The sequence below is a fragment of the Gopherus flavomarginatus genome, chromosome 9 (genome assembly GCF_025201925.1).
Source record: "Gopherus flavomarginatus isolate rGopFla2 chromosome 9, rGopFla2.mat.asm, whole genome shotgun sequence".
Taxonomy (NCBI): Eukaryota; Metazoa; Chordata; order Testudines; family Testudinidae; genus Gopherus; species Gopherus flavomarginatus.
In genome coordinates, this window is record NC_066625.1 from 92,152,996 (window position 1) to 92,172,860 (window position 19,865).

Here is a 19,865-nt window from a genome sequence, read left to right on the forward strand (position 1 = left end):
CTGCTCCCCCTCGACCCCCGTCTCACCGGTCCCGGGGCCCCACGCTCCGCTCCTCGCCCAGGAGCTCAGCCTGCAGGTCCTGGACACGCTGCCCTTTGCTGCTCATGGCCTCCGTGGCAATGGCTAGTTCCTCCTCCACGGCCGTCAGGCTGCAAGAGACAGCACCAGCTAGCCCAGGGGTCCCCTGCCGGGCCTGACACCCCCCGGGGTTCGGGAGCCGGCAGGTTGGCTGCCCAGGGATCCCCTGCCAGGCCTGACACCCCCCGGGGTTTGGGAGCTGGCTGGTGGTGGCCCAGGTGTCCCCTGCCGGGTCTGACACCCCCAGGGGTTCGGGAGCTGGCTGGTGGCTGCCCAGAGCCCAGTGCTGCAGCCCTCCCAGGCCCCTCACATCCCGGTGCCCGCCCGCGCCCGGTACACACGTGTGCTGCACACTCTCTATTGTCAGCTCATTCAGCTGCAGCTCGTCGGCCTCCAGGTTCTCGCTCTCCTCCAGCAGGCTCTCATCGAAGGTCACCCTGGGCGGGATCTCACTCACACACCTAGGGGGACAGTGCTCTGAGCACACCTGCAACCAGCCTCTGGCCTGGCTGCGCACACAGGCCTGGGGCAGGAACGGGGAATCCCTGCTTCCTTTCTGGGCCCTACCCTGCCAGTGTCCATCCCCGGGGGGGCAGGGCTCTGACAAAGGGGGAATTGTCCAGCATGTCTACGAATCCAGTGTGTGCCAGTTTCCCCCCCACTTTGCAGTACAGCCCAGCGGGGCAAATGTGCTACATTTGCTCTTGGGGGCAGCGCAGGCCATGAGGGGAGGGTGTGGCTGGCTGGCTGGGCTGGGGCTGGAACTTGCTGAAAGCAACCTCGCGGCGGTGCAGAATCCCAGAGAGACCAGGACTTACCAAACTACCCCAGCAGCAGGAGGTCCCCCCGCAGCAGGGAGGGCCCAGCTCGAGAGCAGGGGCCTGAGCTGGGACAGGCAGGGCACAGGGTGGGCTCTGGGGAAGTGGCTGCTCTCCCCTGGCACTAAGGAGCCCAGGAGCACCAGAGCCCCATGGGAGTTGCTGCAGCCTGGCTGGGGCATTGTGTTGGGATGGCCAGAATGGATGGTGCTTCAACCTTGGCTTCCCTGTGCTGTCCTGAGGCCTTCCAGCACACCAGGAGCCCTGCAACTCCTGGCTGGATGAATCATAGAATCACAGACTTTCAGGGTTGGAAGGGGCCTCAGGAGGTATCTAGTCCAACCCCCTGCTCAAAGCAGGATCAATCCCCAGCTAAATCATCCCAGCCAGGGCTTTGTCAAGCCTGACCTTAAAAACCTCTAAGGAAGGAGATTCCACCACCTCCCTAGGGAACCCATTCCAGTGCTTCACCACCCTCCTAGTGAAAAAGCTTTTCTCAATGTCCAACCTAAACCTCCCCCACTGCAACTTGAGACCATTGCTCCTTGTTCTGGCATCTGCCACCACTGAGAACAGTCTAGATCCATCCTCTTTGGAACCCCCTTTCAGGTAGCTGAAAGCAGCTATCAAATCTCCCCTCATTCTTCTCTTCTGCAGACTAAACAATCCCAGTTCCCTCAGCCTCTCCTCATAAATCATGTGCTCCAGCCCCCTAATCATTTTTGTTGCCCTCCGCTGGACTCTTTCCAATTTTTCCACATCCTCCTTGTAGTGTGGGCCCCAAAAGTGGACACAGTATCCAGATGAGGCCTTGCCAATGTCGAATAGAGGGGAATGATCACGTCCCTCGATCCGCTGCCAAAGCCCCTACTTATACAGCCCAAAATGCCTTTGGCCTTCTTGGCAACAAGGGCACACTGCTGACTCATATCCAGCTTCTCATCCACTGTAACCCCAGGTCCTTTTCTGCAGAACTGCTGCCTAGTCACTCGGTCCCTAGTCTGTAGCAGTGCTTGGGATTGCCTCGATCCCTAGAGACCGCCCCAGACTCTGCTCCATGGGACTCACAGGGGGAAGCAGGCGGCTGGAGCCCAGGAAGCAGGGAGGCTGTGGGCCCCACTAGAAGGCAGAGCGAGGCCCTTGGGAATGGTTCCTCCAGGTGGCTGTTCAGAAGTGGGGCGTAGCTCCGAGCCTGTGGGCAGGGGGTGGGGGGTGGCCACAGGATCGGTACCTCTGCTGCTGGAGGAAGCTGTCGTATTCTGTGGCGGGGTCGATCGCCTGGATGGCGTGGGCGATTTCCTGGTGCACGGAGCCCATGTCCTCCTGAACCAGGCTGCTGACCTCGGCGTACTCCTGCAGAATCTCCTTCCTGCGGGGCACAGGCACCAGGGCTCGGACCCCAGCCAAAGACCCCAGCAAGGCCTGCCACTGACAGCCCTGGGAGCCCTCTCCCCCAGTGGCCTGTGCCTACTGGGAGGGTGAGCCCCCTGGGGCACCTGCACACGGAGTCCTGAACCCGACTCCCCAAGTCTCACCCTGTCAGCCCCAGAAACACGCACGATCCCCCCACGACTGAATGCAGCTGGAGTGCGAGCTCACGGACTGAGCGTGCTTGTGGGCGCTTGGCAGCTGTAGTGCTCTCTGTGCCCTGCACTCTGCCTGCACCCCTGGCACCGCAGCTGCAGAGCCGACGCCAGCATCCCTGCCACACATATCGAGGGACAACGGCATCTTACCAGGGCTTCCTGCACCCAGCCACCCCTCCCGGCCCTGCTCGCCCCCTCTGCCCTGCACCGGGCACCCCTCTGGGCCCTGCCCGCCCCCTCCACCCTGCACCGGGCACCTCTCTGGGCCCTGCTCGCCCCCTCCACCCTGCACCGGGCACCCCTCCGGGCCCTGCCCGCCCCTTTCGCCCTGCACCGGGCACCCCTCCGGGCCCTGCCCGCCCCCTCCACCCTTCACCGGGCACCCCTCCCGGCCCTGCCTGCCCCCTCCGCCCTGCACCGGGCACCTCTCTGGGCCCTGCTCGCCCCCTCCACCCTGCACTTGGCACCCCTCTGCCCTGCACCGGGCACCCCCCTGGGCCCTGCCCACCCCCTCCTCCCTGCACCAGGCACCTCCCTGGGCCCTGCCCACTCCCCTCCGCCCTGTACCGGGCACCCCTCTGGGCCCTGCCTGCCCCCTCCTCCCTGCACCGGGCACCTCCCTGGGCCCTGCCCACCCCCCTCCACCCTGCACCGGGCACCCTCCTGGGCCCTGCCTGCCCTCCACGGGGCACCCCCCGGAGCCCGCTTCAGCTGGGACCACATCTCTGGGGACTGAGACCCCAGTCCCTCTACCCACATCACCTCCAAAATCCCCCCTTCACATGCAGCTCTCCCCCCATCACCCAGGGGCCCCACCCCTACAAGTCCCCCTCACCTGTGCCCCTGCCCCCATCGCTCAGGGACCGCCACAAGCCCCCCCTAACTTGTGCCCCCCCAGCCACTACCTGGGGGTTGACTAAACGCAGCAGTGTGCCCCCCGGCTGCCTTGCGCTCAGCTCTCAGGGCCCCAGCCCCTCCCACCAGCCCCCGAGCCAAGGCAGATTTGAAAGGCAGCTCAGTGACCCCTACGGAATGGAGTGGGGGGTTGGCGTTGGGGGGAGAGTGGGAGTGGCAGGGGTGTGAACGGCAGGGGCTGGGCATGCCAGCGACAGGGGTGCGTATGCCAGCAGTGGCAGTGGGGGTTGGGGATGCCAGTGGTGGGGGCTGGGGATGCCATTGTTGGGGGATGGGGATGCCGGCAGTGGGGGCTGGGTATCCCGGTGGTGGGGGCTGGGTATCCCAACGGCGGGGGTTGGGGATGCCAGCGGTGGGAGTTGGAGATGCCGTCGTTGGGGATGCTGGTGATGGGGGCTGGGTATCCCGGCGGTGGGGGCTGGGTATCCCAACAGCGGGGGTTGGGGATGCCGGAGGTGGGGGCTGGGTATCCCGGAGGCAGCGGATGGGGATGTAGGCAGCGGGGGTTGGGGATGTAGGCAGCGGGGGTTGGGGATGCCGTCGTTGGGGGCTGGAGATGCCGTCGTTGGGGGTTGGGGATGCTGGTGATGGGGGCTGGGTATCCTAGTGGTGGGGGTTGGGGCTGCCATCGTTGGGGGATGGGGATGTCGGCAGCAGGAGATGGGGATGCCGGTGGTGGTAGAGGGGCTGGGTATGCCGGCTGCAGCAGCAGGGGTGGGTATGCCAGCTGTAGCAGTGGGGGATGGGCATGCCAGCAGCAGGGGTGTGTATATCCCGGTAGCAGGGGATGGGGATGCCGGTGGTGGGGGCTGGGTATGTCGGCGATGGGGGTTGGGGATGCCAGCAGCGGGGGATGGATATACTAGCAGCAGGGGTGAGTATCCTGGCAGCGGGGAATGGGGATGCTGGTGGCGGGGGGAGGGGGAATCCCAGTGGTGGGGGCTGGGGATGCTGATGGCAGGGGCTGGGTATGTTGGGAGCGGGGGCTGGGGATGCTGGCGGTGGGGGATGGGGATACCAGCAGCAGGGGTGGGTATCCTGGCAGTGGGGGTTGGGGATGCTGGTGATGGGGGGGGTATCCAGGTGGCGGGAGCTGGGGATGCCAGCAGCGGGGCTGGGGATGTTGGTGGCGGGGGCTGGGGATGCCAGCGGGGGGTGGGGATGCCAGCAGCGGGGGGGGGATGCTGATGTGCGGGGGTTGGGTATGTTAACAGCTGAGGCTGTGGATGCCGGCGGGGGGGTGGATATGCGGCGGCAGGGCTGGGTATGTTAACAGCTGGGGCTGTGGATGCCGGCGGGGGGGTGGATATGCCGGCGGCAGGGCTGGGTATGTTAACAGCTGGGGCTGTGAATGCCGGCGGGGGGGTGGATATGCCGGCGGCAGGGCTGGGTATGTTAACAGCAGGGGCTGTGGATGCCAGTGAGGGGGTGAATATGCCGGTGGAAGGACTGGGTATGTTGGCAGCTGAGGCCGTGGATGCCGGCGAGGGGGTGGATATGTGGCGGCAGGGCTGGGTATGTTAACAGCTGGGGCTGTGGATGCCGGCGGGGGGGGGGTGGGGATGCCGGCAGCAGGGGTGGGGATGCTGGTGTGGGGGGGTTGGGTATTTTGGCAGCTGGGGTGGGGATGCCGGCAGCAGGGCTGGTATGTTAACAGCTGGGGCTGTGGATGCCGGCGGGGGGTTGGATATGCAGTGGCAGGGCTGGGTATGTTGGCGGCGGGGGCTGGGGATGCCAGCGGGGGGGGGGGGATGCTGGCAGCCGGGCTGGGTATGTTAACAGCTGGGGCTGTGGATGCCGGTTGAGGGGGTGGATATGCGGCGGCAGGGCTGGGTATGTTGGCAGCTGGGGCTGTGGATGCCGGCGGGGGGGGTGGGGATGCCGGCAGCAGGGCTGGGTATGTTAACAGCTGGGGCTGTGGATGCCGGCGGGGGGGTGGATATGCGGCGGCAGGGCTGGGTATGTTAACAGCTGGGGCTGTGGATGCCGGCGGGGGGGGGGGGTGGATATGCAGCGGCAGGGCTGGGTATGTTGGCGGCGGGGGCTGGGGATGCCAGCGGGGGGGGTGGGGATGCTGGCAGCAGGGCTGGGTATGTTAACAGCTGGGGCTGTGGATGCCGGTGGGGGGGTGGGGATGCCGGCAGCAGGGCTGGGTATATTAACAGCTGGGGCTGTGGATGCCGGTGGGGGGGTGGATATGCGGCGGCAGGGCTGGGTATGTTGGCAGCTGGGGCTGTGGATGCCGGCGGGGGGGGGGTGGATATGCAGCGGCAGGGATGGGTATGTTGGCGGCGGGGGCTGGGGATGCCAGCAGGGGGGGTGGGGATGCCGGCAGCAGGGCTGGGTATGTTAACAGCTGGGGCAGTGGATGCTGGTGAGGGGGTGGATATGCAGCGGCAGGGCTGGGTATGTTGGCGGCGGGGGCTGGGGATGCCAGCAGGGGGGGTGGGGATGCCGGCAGCAGGGCTGGGTATGTTAACAGCTGGGGCTGTGGATGCCGGTGGGGGGGTGGGGATGCCGGTGCGGGCGTGGGAATGCCGGGGGTGGGGGCTGGGGGAGCTGGGGGAGGGAGTGGGGATGCCAGAAGGGGTGGGGATGCTGGTGAGGTGGGCTGGGTATGTTGGCAGCTCGGGCTGGGGATGCCAGCGGCGGTGGCGGGGATGCCAGTGGGGGGGCGGGGGCTGGGGGGGCTGGGGGAGGGGGTGGGGAAGCTGGCAGAGGGTGGGGGGTGGTGAGCTGGAGCCGGTTCCCACCGGTTCGCAGGAACCGGTTGTTAAATTTAGAAACCCTTTTAGAACGGGTTGTCCCACGAGGGACAACCGGTTCAAAAAGGACTTTTAAATTTAACAAAAGCCCAAGCAGCTCCCTGCCCTTCCCCTGGCCCCAGCTCACCTCACTCCGCCTCTGCCTCCTCCCCTGAACAGTCCCCAGCTTCTCCTCCCCTTCCCTGGCTTCCCGTGAATCAGCTGTTCGGGTGGGAAGCCTGGGAGGGATGAGAAGGCAGCAGCAGCTTCCTGCAGGTGAGCTGGGCAGGGGGGCGGGGGCGCGAGGAGGGCTCCAAGCACTGCACGGCTCTGGCATGCCCAGCCCGGCCCCAACCTCAGCCAGCCGGGCGGTGCGGCTCTGGCCCGGCCCCTGGTCCTGGCCAGGCGGGAGGCCCTGCTCCATCCCGGCCGAGCTCCCCGGCTCTGCCCGAGCGGCTCCGGTCTCAACCCCAGTCCCAGCCGAGCGGCTCAGCCTGGCCCCGGCTGAACGGCTCCGGCCTGTGGCCCCGGCCCAGCCCCCACCTCCAGGCAGCACGGTAAGGGGGCAGGGAGCAGGGAGGGGGTGTTAGATAGAGGGCAGGGGAGTTGGGGGTGTGGATTAGTGTCCGGGCGGTCAGAGGGCAGGGAACAGGGGGATTGAATGAGGGCAAGGGTCCTGGGGGGGGGCATTCAGGAAGGAGCAGGGATTGGATGGGGCGATGGGGGGCAGTCAGGGGTAGGGATTCCAGGGGCAGTCAGGGGACAGAGAGAAGGGGTGGTTGGATGAGGCAGGGGTCCCAGGGGGGCCATCAGGAATGAGAGGAGGGTTTGGATGGGGTGGCAGGGGGCAGTCAGGGGACAGGGAAGGGGGGTGAATGGGCAGGGGTCCCGGGGGGGGCTGTCAAGGAACGTGGGGGGTTAGATGGGGCAGGAATCCTGGGGGGGGTGGGGGTGGGGCATGACCCCCTCATGGGGTGAGGAGGAGGGAACTGGTTGTTAATATTTTGGCAGCTCCTCACTGGGGGGTGGGGATGCCGGCGGCAGAGCTGGGTATCCCGGCAGGGGCGGGGATATGCTGGCGGCAGGGCTGGGTATGCCGGCAGGGGGGTGGGAATGCCAGCGGCGGGGGTGGGGATACCAGCAGCGGGGGTGGGGATGCCAGCGGGGGGGGAGGAATCCCGGCGTGGGGGTTGGGGATGCCCGGAGCTCTTACAGAACGAGTGCCATCTCCTGGTGCAGGCCATGCAGGGAGCGGTGCAGGGCGGGCAGCGCCTGCTGGAAGTACAACGTACGGTGCAGCTCGGCGGCCTTGATGGCCAGCACGTACTGGTTGTGCAGGGCGTAGAGCTTCCACTGGTTCCGCACATACTTGTCCTTGGCCTTGTCCCGGTCCTTGTCTGGGGGGAGAGCGGCAGCTGGGGAAGTCCTGGGAGAGGCCCCCCAACCCAATTCCCTGCGGCCCTGCTGGCGGGAAGGGTGTGCTACTGTAGCCAGGTGTCCAGTTTTTGACTGGAACTCCCGGTCGAAAAGGGACCCTGGCCGTCAGGCCGTTAAAAGTCCGATCTGCGGCCCGGCAGGGGCTCGAGTCTAAGGCAGGCTCCCTGCCTGCTCTAGTTCCGCATGGCTCCTGGAAGCAGCCGCCAGGTCCCTGCGGTCCCTACGTGCTGGGGCAATCAGGGCCTGGGAGGCTCTGTGCGCTGCCTCTGCCCTGAGCGCCGGCTCCACAGCTCCCATTGGCCGGGAACTGCGACCAATGGGAGCTGCAAGGGGTGGTGCCTGCAGGTGCAAAGGCAGCATGCACCGTGCTGAACTGCCTGGCCGCCCATGTGCCTTGAGGCACCTCAACCCCCGGACCAGCGTGGAGTCCCCTTCTACATCCCAAACTCCTCATTCCCGGCCTCACCCCCAGCCGGAGCCTTCACTCCCCCCCTTCCCCAGCCCGGTGAAAGCGAGTGAGGTTTGGGGAGAGTGTGCAACAGAGGGGCGGGGGGGGGGAAATGGAGCAAGGGGGGTGGGGCCTCGGAGAAGGGGCGGGGCAGGGGCAGGGGCAGGGCAGGGGTGTTTGGTTTTGTGTAATTAGAAAGTTGGCTACTCTAGGGAGCGCAGCCCAGGGGACTGGCCAGCGGGGTCACGGACCAGCACACCAGGCAGGGTTGGGAAGGTGTGAGGAAGTGGAATTCTCCCTTGTTATGAGCCCAGGGGACTGGCCAGTGCGGGGTCACGGACCAGCACACCAGGTAGGGTTGGGAAGGTGTGAGGAAGTGGGATTCTCCCTTGTTATGGTGAATGTGAGTCTTACTGTTTTGCATGAATGCCGTGTGCACCTCAGTTTCCCTGTGTATTGCACCAGTGTCTAGGTGGTGGGAATATGTGTGTGACCTTTGTGGGGGTCGCTCCAGCTGCCTGCAGGGATGCTGTGCCCGCCCCTTGGTAACCTGAGACCCAGGAGGGGGATGCGACCAGGTGCCTCTGGCCCGGGAGAGACAAAGGCCAGAGGAGGAGAAACGGGCAGGGCAGGGGCCAGGCAGCTGGAAGTGTCAGTCAGCTGGCTTGGGGTGCAGGGAGCTTTCCTCCCCCAAGATGGGCTTGGCTGAAAGTCACTGATTTCAGTGCTAACGAGCTCTGCCCTATGCTGTGTTCCTGTCGACGAATAAACCTTCCATTTTACGCTGGCTGAGAGTCACGTCTGACTGCAAAGTGGGGGTGCAGCACCCTGTGGCTGCCCCAGGACCCCACCGGGGTGGACTCGCTGTGGGAAGTGCACGGAGGGGCAGAGGATGCTGAATGCTCCACGGAGAGACCCAGGAGGTGAAGCCATGGGAGCTTCTTGCCCTGGAGCCAGTCTGCTCCCAGAGAGTCCTGTGGCCCCTTCTAGACTAACAGACGTATTGGAGCATGAGCTTTCGTGGGTGAATCCCCACTTCGTCGGGTGCATTCGTCGGGTGCATTCACCATGAAAGCTCATGCTCCAATACGTCTGTTAGTCTAGAAGGGGCCACAGGACTCTTTGCTGTTTTACAGATCCAGACTAACACGGCTACCCCTCTGATACTCTGCTCACAGAGAGGAGGCTCCTGCAGGGTCCAGGCTGGCTGCGTAGGGGGCAGTTCCAGAGCATCACCCGGGGACTCTGCGACAGAAGGGCCTTGCTGGCAGCCAGAGCTAGGGGGTGGCGGGGCTACAGGGAGCTTGGGGGTCAGGCCTGGCCTCTGGCAGAGCAGCCCCATTGCTGGCATCCTGAGCATGCTCGGTGCCCCCCCAGTGCCACTCACCCCAGCTCAGGCTGGGAGCAGTGTGGGGCAGATGTGGGGCAGGGCACCCACCTTTGCTGGCCTCCTGAAACTTGCGCTTGGCCTGGGCACTGTCCCGGGCCAGGCTCCGGTACTGCGACTTCAGCTTCTCCAGCTCTTGCTGGCTTGTCTGTGAATGACACAAGCGCTTGGTGTGAGGGGCATAACCTCATATGCCTCACTGCAGGGGCTGGGCAGAGCCCCAAGGGAGGTGCCTGGGGGGCAGGACAGAGACCAGAGGGTTATTGGGGGGTTGGGCAGAGGCCAGGGCAATGTGGGGGATGGGCAGAGCTGGGGGAGGCCATGGAGGGGAGGCAGATCCAGGGGAAGCCGGTGGAGATAGTGGGGGTGGAGGCAGGCAGAGCCTTAGGGAAGCTATGCGGGGGGCAGGCAGAGTCATGGAAGTCCACAAGGGGGGGGCAGGCAGAGCCAGGGAGGCTGTAGGGGGTGGCCAGAGGCCGGTGGACATAGTGGGGGGTGGGCAGAGCTGGAGGAGGGCATGGGGGGTCAGGCAGAGCCCAGGGGAGACAGTGGGGGGGCGAACAGAGCCATTATGGGGGCGGGCAGAGCTGGGGGAGGCCATTGTGGGGGCAGAGCCGGGGGGACAGGCAGAGCCCAGGGGATGTCATAGGGGGTGGGCAGAGCCCGGGGAGATAGTGGAGGGTGAACAGAGCCATGGTGGGGGCGGGCAGAGCTGGGGGAGGCCATGGGGGGGCAGGCAGAGCTGAGGCGGGCCAGCAGAGCTGGGGGGAGGCCATGGGGAGGCAGAGCTGGGGGGCAGGCAGAGCCCAGGGGAGGCTGTGGGGGGGCGGCCACAGCTGGGGGGAGGCCGAGGGGGACGGTAAGAGCCATGGGGGGCAGGCACTCCTGTGGGGAGGCTGAGGGGGTGGGCAGAGCCCAGGGGAGGGCTTGGGGGTGGGCAGAGCTGGGGGGAGGCTATGAGGGGGCAGGCAGATCTAGGGGGGGCAGGCAGAGCCCAGGAGAGGCTGGGGGGGTGGGCAGAGCTAGGGAAGGCCGGGGGGATGGGCAAAGCCTGGGGGAGGCCATGGGGGGGTGGGCAGAGCTCGGGGGGGGGCCGGCAGAGCCGAGGAGAGGCCGTGGGGGGACGGGCAGAGCGAGGGGAAGGCCAGGGGGACGGGCAGAGCCCAGCGGAGGCCGTGGGGGGGGTGAGCAGAGCTGGATGGAGGCCGGGGTGGTGGGCAGAGCCAGGGGGGGCAGGCATAGCCCAGGGGAGGCTAGGGGGGGGGCGGCAGAGCTGGGGGGAGGCCGGTGGGGCGGGCAGAGCCCAAGGGAGGCTGGGCGGGGGGCAGAGCCCATGGGAGGCCGGGGCGGTGGGCAGAGCCAGGGGAGCAGGCAGAGCTGGGGGGAGGCCATGGGGGGTGGCCAGAGCTGGGAGGAGGCCGTCCAGGGGCGGGCAGAGCCCAAGGGAGGCTGGGGGGAGGCAGAGCCCATGGGAGGCCTGGGGGGGCGGGCAGAGCCCATGGGAGGCCGGGGCAGTGGGCAGAGCCCATGGGAGCAGGCAGAGCTGGGGGGAGGCCATGGGGGGGTGGCCAGAGCTGGGAGGAGGCCATCCAGGGGCGGGCAGAGCCCAAGGGAGGCTGGGCGGGGGGCAGAGCCCATGGGAGGCCGGGGCGGTGGGCAGAGCCAGGGGAGCAGGCAGAGCTGGGGGGAGGCCATGAGGGGGTGGCCAGAGCTGGGAGGAGGCTGTCCAGGCGCAGGCAGAGCCCAGGGGAGGCTGGGGGGGGGGGGCAGGCAGAGCCCAGAGGAGGCCGGGGGGGGGGGCAGGCAGAGCCCAGAGGAGGCCGGGGGGGGCAGGCAGAGCCCAGGGGAGGCCGGGGGGGCAGGCAGAGCCCAGGGGAGGCCGGGGGGGGGGCAGGCAGAGCCCAGAGGAGGCCGGGGGACAGGCAGGCAGAGCCCAGGGGAGGCCGGGGGGGCAGGCAGAGCCCAGGGGAGGCCGGGGGACGGGCAGACAGAGCTGAGGGGAGGCCGAGGGGGGTAGAGCTGGCAGAGAGGTGGCCGGAGCCAGAGGCACCTCGCTCCCTTCAGACTGTCCCACGCCTGGTTCAGCGGGCAGCCTGGGAATGAGGGTGTCAGGCTGCAGTTGCCCCAGGGAAGAAGGCATCTCCCAGGCGAGGAAACACCCAACCCCATGGCAGAGAGGGCCTCCCACCTGCCACTCCACACTGCCCCCAGCTCCTGTGGGGCTGGCCGGGTGCCCTGGGGTTGTGGGGGTCGCTGGGGGCCCTGCTGGTGGGGGCATGGGGCCCTTCCTACCCTGACGTAGTCCTGGTTCAGCTGCTGCCACTGCTCGCTGTAGGCTTTGCGGAGCTGCTGCTTGTCGCGGATCAGCAGGCTCAGCTTGTTCAGGGGCCCAGCGGCCAGGTCCTCTGCATGGCGCCGCAGGATCTGGCTCAGCACCTCCGTCTGGCTCGCCAGCACCCACCAGGACTGCCAGGAGAGGGGAGAGCTCAGGGGGGCCAGCAGCATGGGGGAGCTTGGGGGGCTGGAAACACGCGGAAGCTCAGGGGGAATGAGGGGGCCTGGAAGCACAGGGGGGCTGGAAGAAAAAGAGGGAGCTATGGGGGACTGGGAGTGTGGGCGGGAGGCTGTAACGTGCAGGCAGAGGAGCTTGTGCGGCAGAATATGAGGGAGCCCAGGGGAGGGCAATGGGGGAGCCTGAGTAGACTCCGGGGGCCCCGCTGGGATCCGGGGGTGACTGAGATCTCTGACCCAGGCCCTCTTGGTGCCAGCTGGCAGAGGGCACAGAAGTGCCCAGGGGGTAAGTGAGCCCCTGGGGCAGCAGGTACATACTGGGTCACCCCAGTGTCCCATGAGGTCTCTACTGAACGCCTGGCTCCCACTGGCCACCCTCCTTGCGAAACTGCAGTGCGGCTACCACAGCAGGAGCTTCGGAGCTCTCCTGAGAGTGATGTGCCCTGGGCCTGGGGCTGAGCTGTCGGTCCATCTGTGTCTGTCTGTCTGCATACATGTGTCCTGAGCCCTTCAGGGGCCACAGGGGCGCCCATTTAGTCTGAGCACAGGACTAATCAAGTGAGGGTAAAGTCTCCAGGGCAGACCCGCCCCGGCCGGGAAACCCAAGCGGCAGGGGCTAGCCGGGTGGCAAGTGCAGCCAGTGAACTTTTGGATGCTGCCTGTAGACTCAGACAACACCTGGATCCTTCCACAGAGGCTGCAGGCCGACAGCGGGCTGCCCAAGAGCAGACGCTCACAGCCCAGCCTGGCTGTCACGCGATGGAAGGGTCCTGGGAGAGCGTCTTCGCTGGTGCCATGACATGGGTTGATTAGCTAAGCCTGAGCTCTGGATGTGAGTTCAGATTTGACCCGGAGCCCTTTGTTCCCTCTATTCCTGCTCGTTCTCCTTCGAGTCTGTTAAACAACCGTCTGCTTGCCGTCTCTGGCAAAGCGCCGGGGTCTGCGTGGTAACAGCTAGGCCAGGGGCTCTGCCTTTGGGACCAAAGGAGCTGGGTGTCCTAGGAGGGTCCCCATGGCACGGCCGCGCCTGCCTGGGCCTGGGCCAGCTGACTCTCGTGCGGCGTGGGCTGCCAGACTATGAAATCGCAGTGTAAATGGCTGGAGTGTGGACTTTGAAATGGGGGGGCTCCAACCCCTGCTCTCCAACCTCAGCCCAAGCACTGCCAGTGGTAGCCCACAGCCTGTCAGCTGACCCGGCTCTGAGGCTTGTCCTAGGGCTGGGGGCTGGTGCTAGCCTGGAAAGTGAGAGTGTTGTTGGGCTGGAGCTGGAGCAGGGGGTCAAGGAGCTGAGAGCAGAGGGGAACGAGGTGCCCACAGCTCTGGGTACTGGCGGGAAGCGTCACAGCAGTGCTGCAGGTACCTGCTGTGCTGCGCCCAAGGGCACTCAGGGATGGCTCCAGGCCCACCTCAATCAGCAGCACCTCTGCAGGCCCAGCCTGGCCTGGCTCAGAGTAAAGCCCGGGGAGGCTTTCACCTGCCTTTGCACTTCCTGAGTCTGGCCCACAGCATTAGCTAGACCCCTCAGAGCTCCAGCCAGCACCTTCCCCCTGGGGCCCAGGGCAACCAGAACCGAGCACGGGGACGGGACCCAGGGTCCTGCGATGGCCTCACAGTACTCAGGGCCCAGGGTGCACTGGCTGCCTTCTGAACCCTTCCACAGCCGGGGCCCCTCTCTGCTGACACCCACCCCAGGAATAGGGAGGCGCAAAGGGGTTTCTGTTGGGGTCTTTGGAGCCAGCACGAGCCACAGCCCACAGCGTGCCAGCTCCCCCGACCCCTTTGCCTCCTCCAGCTCGGCTCGCCAGGCCTTGCCCGCAGCGTGCCAGCTCCCCCGGCCCCTTTGCCTCCTCCAGCTCGGCTCGCCAGGCCGTGCCCGCAGCGTGCCAGCTCCCTCGGCCCCTTTGCCTCCTCCAGCTCAGCTCGCCAGGCCGTGCCCGCAGCGTGCCAGCTCCCTCGGCCCCTTTGCCTCCTCCAGCTCGGCTCGCCAGGCCGTGCCCGCAGCGTGGCAGCTCCCCCGGCCCCTTTGCCTCCTCCAGCTCGGCTCGCCAGGCCGTGCCCGCAGCGTGGCAGCTCCCCCGGCCCCTTTGCCTCCTCCAGCTCGGCTCGCCAGGCCGTGCCCGCAGCGTGCCAGCTCCCCCGGCCCCTTTGCCTCCTCCAGCTCGGCTTGCCAGGCTGTGCTTGCAGCGTGCCAGCTCCCCCAGCTTGCCAGGCCGTGCCTGCAGTGTGCCAGTGACCCGGACTGCACAGCACACTGCTGCAAAGGGACCCGAGCTGGGAACAGGTGCTGATGGGCTGCTGTTCTCCAGGGGACACATTCGGCTGGAGACGGGGCTGGCCCCAGTCCCTCTCATGTCTAACTGAGGCTGCAACACCTGGCATTCTGCTGCCCAGGGGTCAGGGGCTGGATGGCTGCAGGGTCTGGGCATACAGACCTGACCCAGCCTGGGGCAGGCTTCCTACCTTGCTGATCTGGCTTTTGTAGTCTCCTGGTGGGGGCTGCCCAAAACACTCCTGCTTCTCCAGCTGGCAGAACGCGTTGTGCAGCAGGGCCGCATACTCCCTGTCGCTCTTGGCTCGCTGCACCATCCACTTCTTCATCAGCTCCAGGAGGCGCAGCTCAGAGTCCTGCAGCTGCAGCAGGGCGCTGTGTGCCTGGGGGCCGCACAGCTCCGTTCCAAAGCCCATGGCACTGGCCGCCGAGAGCCAGCTCCTGCCTGAGAGACCGCAGGTAGGGGCGAAGCTGTTGGAGGCCATGAGTAAAACAGTAACCAGAAAACGCCCCTTCCCCCGGCACTGTGTGAACCGTACGCCAGGCCCCTGAGCCACTGCCCTGCGCCCCGACCCCACACTCGCTGCCCCTTCCCCCGGTGCTGTGTGAACTGTACGCCAGGCCCCTGAGCCGCTGCCCTGCGCCCCATCCCCACGCCCGCTGCCCCTTCCCCCAGCACTGTGTGAACTGTACACCAGGCCGCTGAGCCACTGCCCTGCGCCCCGTCCCCATGCCCGCTGCCCCTTCCCCTGGCGCTGTGTGAACTGTACACCAGGCCCCTGAGCCACTGCCCTGCGCCCCGACCCCACACCCGCTGCCCCGTCCCCCGGCGCAGTGTGAACCGTACGCCAGGCCGCTGAGCCACTGCCCTGCGCCCCGTCCCCACGCCCGCTGCCCCTTCCCCTGGCGCTGTGTGAACTGTACACCAGGCCCCTGAGCCACTGCCCTGCGCCCCGACCCCACACCCGCTGCCCCTTCCCCTGGCGCTGTGTGAACTGTACACCAGGCCCCTGAGCCACTGCCCTGTGCCCCGACCCCACACCCGCTGCCCCTTCCCCCGGCGCTGTGTGAACTGTACGCCAGGCCCCTGAGCCACTGCCCTGCGCCCCGTCCCCACGCCCGCTGCCCCTTTCCCCGGCGCTGTGTGAACTGTACACCAGGCCCCTGAGCCACTGCCTTGTGCCCTGTCCCCACGCCCGCTGCCCCTTCCCCCGGTGCTGTGTGAACTGTACACCAGGCCCCTGAGCCACTGCCCTGCGCCCCGACCCCACACCCGCTGCCCCTTCCCCTGGCGCTGTGTGAACTGTACACCAGGCCCCTGAGCCACTGCCCTGCGCCCCGACCCCACACCCGCTGCCCCTTTCCCCGGCGCTGTGTGAACTGTACACCAGGCCCCTGAGCCACTGCCTTGTGCCCTGTCCCCACGCCCGCTGCCCCTTCCCCCGGTGCTGTGTGAACTGTACGCCAGGCCCCTGAGCCACTGCCCTGCGCCCCGTCCCCACGCCCACTGCCCCTTTCCCCGGCGCTGTGTGAACTGTACACCAGGCCCCTGAGCCACTGCCTTGTGCCCTGTCCCCACGCCCGCTGCCCCTTCCCCCGGTGCTGTGTGAACTGTACGCCGGGCCCCTGAGCCACTGCCCTGCGCCCTGTCCCCATGCCTGCTGCAGCTTCCTCAGCTCATTTAACTGTGGTCAGGTCCCCTTTGCATTTTCCAGGCTCGCCTTTCCCCCATTGGTTTTTGGGAGGGTCTGAATAGTTCCGCAAAGTCCCCCGTGGACTGGTGCCCAACACCTGGCTGTGCAGCCCTGGGGGCAGGGGGTTAGGGCACAGACCCCAGGAGGAATCTGGATGAGCAGCCCTGGCAGTGAGGGGATTTGGGGCACAGCCCCCATCAGGTGATCTAGCCATGCAGTATGTGGCTACGTGACCACCCTGGGTCGTGGGTTCCAGTGGGACGTGACCGGCTGGACAGTAGTAACACTTGGACACAGCCCCACAAAATCTGATTTGCAAAATGGATTCAAATCGGGTGAAGGGTGTGAGCGCCTGGGCTGGGAGCAGCTCTCCGGGCAGGGCTGTTCCGAGGTCACAGAGAGAGGAAGTGCTGGGTCAGAAATAGATTCTGGTTTTGCTGCTACTTGTTGAGCCCCAGAGCGAGCAAGGGAGCCCCACGCAGTGCATGGGGGGATGCTTCCCTCCCCCAAGCCGCCAGAGTCTGGGGCAAGGAGGCTCCAGCCCAAGCGTCTGGATACACTGGAGAGGGAGGCACCCAGCCCAGCCTCAGAGGGGGGCAAATGGCTGCAGTCCTTGGCTCTCCAGGGAATACTGTAGGTTTGGGCTGAGCCCCACAGCCTCAGAGCAGGATAAGCTGGGGACAGCATGGGGGCAAGGTGTGCTGTGCCTCCGCAAGTTTGCCGATGACACTAAGTTTGGGGGGAGAGGTAGATACGTTGGAAGGTAGGGATAGGGATCCAGAGTAACCTAGACAAATTAGAGGACTGGGCCAAAAGAAATCTGAGGAGGTTCAACAAGGACAAGTGCAGAGTCCTGCACTTAGGATGGAAGAATCCCATGCACTGCTACAGACTAGGGACCAAGTGGTTAGGCAGCAGTTCTGCAGAAAAGGACCTGGGGTTACAGTGGAAGAGAAGCTGGATGTGAGTCAGCAGTGTGCCCTTGTTGCCAAGAAGGTTAATGGCATATTGGGCTGTATTAGTAGGAGCATTGAGGGAAGTGATTATTCCCCTCTATTCAGCAGTGGTGAGGCCACACCTGGAGTATTGTGTCCAGTTTTGGGCACCACACTACAGAAGGGGTGTGGACAAATTGGAGAGAGTCCAGCACAGGGCAACGAAAATGATCAGGGGGCTGGAGCACATGACTTATGAGGAGAGGCTGAGGGAACTGGGATTGTTTAGTCTGCAAAAGAGAAGAGTGAGGGGGGATTTGATAGCTGCTTTCAACTACCTGAAAGGGGGTTCTAAAGAGGATGGATCTAGACTGTTCTCAGTGGTGGCAGATGACAGAACAAGGAGCAATGGTCTCAAGTTGCAGTGGGGGAGGTTTAGGTTGGACATTAGGAAAAGCTTTTTCCCTAGGAGGGTGGTGAAGCACTGGAATGGGTTCCCTAGGGAGGTGGTGGAATCTCCTTCCTTGGAGGTTTGTAAGGCCCGGTTTGACAAAGCTCTGGCTGGGATGATTTAGCTGGGGATTGGTCCTGCTCTGAGCAGGGGGTTGGACTAGATACCTCCTGAGGTCCCTTCCAACCCTGATATTCTATGGTTCTTGGAGGCTGTGATGAAGGGCCGGGAGCCCAGGGGGCTCAAGCTGGCTGAAGCTCTGGGGGGCAAGACCTGCCCCCGGGGGCTGAGAGGAGAGAGCAGCTCACCAGTGAGTAACAGGTGAGCACAGACACAGCCCAAGGGGTGAGAATGTGGGTGGGCAGAAACTGCCAAGGAAGAAGCACTGGCAATCCAGCCCCCGGGGCAACCTGAGGCCCAGCCCAGCCCAGCCCAGTCAGATGGTGCTGCATGGACATTCGCCATTGGGTCAAGGGGCAGCCCCTCTGTACGGTGCTGAGGGGCCCTGTCTATAGGGCAGTGGGGTTGGGGGGCAGCCCCTCTGTATGGCGCTGAGGGGCCCTGTCTATAGGGCACTGGGGGTGGGGGCAGCCCCTCTGCACGGTGCTGAGGGGCTCTGTCTATAGGGCAGTGGGGTTGGGGGGCAGCCCCTCTGTATGGCGCTGAGGGGCCCTGTCTATAGGGCAGTGGGAGTGGGGGGCAGCCCCTCTGTACAGCGCTGAGGGGCCCTGTCTATAGGGCAGTGGGGTTGGGGGGCAGCCCCTCTGTACGGTGCTGAGGGGCCCTGTCTATAGGGCACTGGGGGTGGGGGGCAGCCCCTCTGTATGGCGCTGAGGGGCCCTGTCTATAGGGCACTGGGGGTGGGGGGCAGCCCCTCTGTAGGGCGCTGAGGGGCCCTGTCTATAGGGCACTGGGGTTGGGGGGCAGCCCCTCTGTACGGCGCTGAGGGGCCCTGTCTATAGGGCAGTGGGAGTGGGGGGCAGCCCATCTGTACGGCGCTGAGGGGCCCTGTCTATAGGGCACTGGGGGTGGGGGCAGCCCCTCTGTACGGCGCTGAGGGGCCCTGTCTATAGGGCAGTGGGGTTGGGGGGCAGCCCCTCTGTACGGCGCTGAGGGGCCCTGTCTATAGGGCACTGGGGGTGGGGGCAGCCCCTCTGTACGGCGCTGAGGGGCCTTGTCTTTAGGGCACTGGGGGTGGTGGGGCAGCCCCTCTGTATGACGCTGAGGGGCCCTGTCTATAGGGCAGTGGGGGTGGGGGGCAGCCCATCTGTACGGCGCTGAGGGGCCCTGTCTATAGGGCACTGGGGGTGGGGGCAGCCCCTCTGTATGGCGCTGAGGGGCCCTATCTATAGGGCACTGGGGGTGGGGGCAGCCCCTCTGTACGGCGCTGAGGGGCCTTGTCTTTAGGGCACTGGGGGTGGTGGGGCAGCCCCTCTGTATGGCGCTGAGGGGCCCTGTCTATAGGGCAGTGGGGGTGGGGGGCAGCCCATCTGTACGGCGCTGAGGGGCCCTGTCTATAGGGCACTGGGGGTGGGGGCAGCCCCTCTGTACGGCGCTGAGGGGCCCTGTCTCTAAGGCACCATGGGGCAGTGAGCCCCCAGCTCTCCCCTGGCATCTCTGCCACAGTCCCCTGCTGGCATAGGGCCCTGAGGAGAGGGGCCGGAGCTGCTGGGGCTGCTGGGGAGGGGAGACCAGAGGTTTCTGCAGAGCCCGGGCTGGGGTGCAGAGCCAGGCAGAAAGGGAAACTCAGTCTGACCCTCTACAGCTGGAGCTGGCCGGGAGGGAGTCGTGTCCCCAGCGCTGCCCCCTCTGAACTGAGTGCTCAGGAGGCGCCAAAGCCAGTTCTCCCAGCACTGAGCCCTTCTCCCGGGGCAGGCGGTGACAGGAGGGGCTGGGGCTGGGTGCTACATGCCCCCTTAGCCCGCGACAAGGCTGTGAGAAAGGGCACACACCCCCCGGCGCTGACTCACGTGTCTGCAGCCCCAGCTCCCGGGAAGCAGGGGAGTCCCAGTGAATCCCTCGTGGCGCTGGGCTCCCTGGCAGCCTGTCACTAGCCTGGACACTGCACAACCCCAGCTGAGAAAGAGGAACAGGAAACGCTGCACTGACCAGCAAACCATTGCAAGACTTCCCACGCTTCCTGCCCCCCTCCCACCCCGCCAGCGCCTGGCTGCGCGGTCAGCCCCCTGCAGAGAATAATGAGCCGGGGGGCCAGGATGCACCCTGGGCCCCACCAAGACCTGCCAATGCCCCGCCTGCTCCGGGGGAATGGCACTGACCCCCCCATCCCTTCACTGGGGGGTGCCTGGGGGAGGCTGCTCTGAGCTGAAGGAAGAGACAGGAGTTCCTTGGTGCTCCAGGGAATCCTGCTGGGCCCCACAGCCCTGGGGTGGTGGGGGGGGGCAGGGTGCACTGTGCCCCAATGCCCCCCATCTTCACCCCTGAGCATACATGCCACCCCCAAGCACTGCTCCGGCCCCATCCCAACCCCCAGACAACTGGGCAGCAGCACTCCCTGCCGAGAGCCAGACAAGCCCCATGGGCCAGGGCAGCACCGAGTCCTGCATGCTGGTCCCAGGGCTCGGCCAGCTC

At 66.0% G+C, this 19,865-nt stretch overlaps 1 protein-coding gene across 2 annotated transcripts in view; it reads right to left on the reverse strand.

The window, feature by feature from the left end:
• The window catches only part of FES (FES proto-oncogene, tyrosine kinase), a 46,678-nt gene extending 27,280 nt beyond the window's left edge, over nt 1-19,398 (reverse strand). The window contains exons 1-8 of one of the 2 annotated variants that reach the window (XM_050967222.1): nt 19,244-19,398; nt 14,385-14,634; nt 11,706-11,879; nt 9,465-9,561; nt 7,355-7,538; nt 2,128-2,265; nt 420-539; nt 27-149 (exon numbers count right to left, since the gene is read on the reverse strand). In XM_050967222.1, the coding sequence (XP_050823179.1) occupies nt 27-149; nt 420-539; nt 2,128-2,265; nt 7,355-7,538; nt 9,465-9,561; nt 11,706-11,879; nt 14,385-14,609 (1,061 nt within the window). In that variant the 5' untranslated portion in view covers nt 14,610-14,634; nt 19,244-19,398. Of the gene's footprint in view, nt 1-26; nt 150-419; nt 540-2,127; nt 2,266-7,354; nt 7,539-9,464; nt 9,562-11,705; nt 11,880-14,384; nt 14,665-19,243 lie in introns of both variants that reach the window. The other variant, XM_050967220.1, reaches the window with a different exon arrangement.
• Nucleotides 19,399-19,865: the final 467 nt, after the last annotated feature.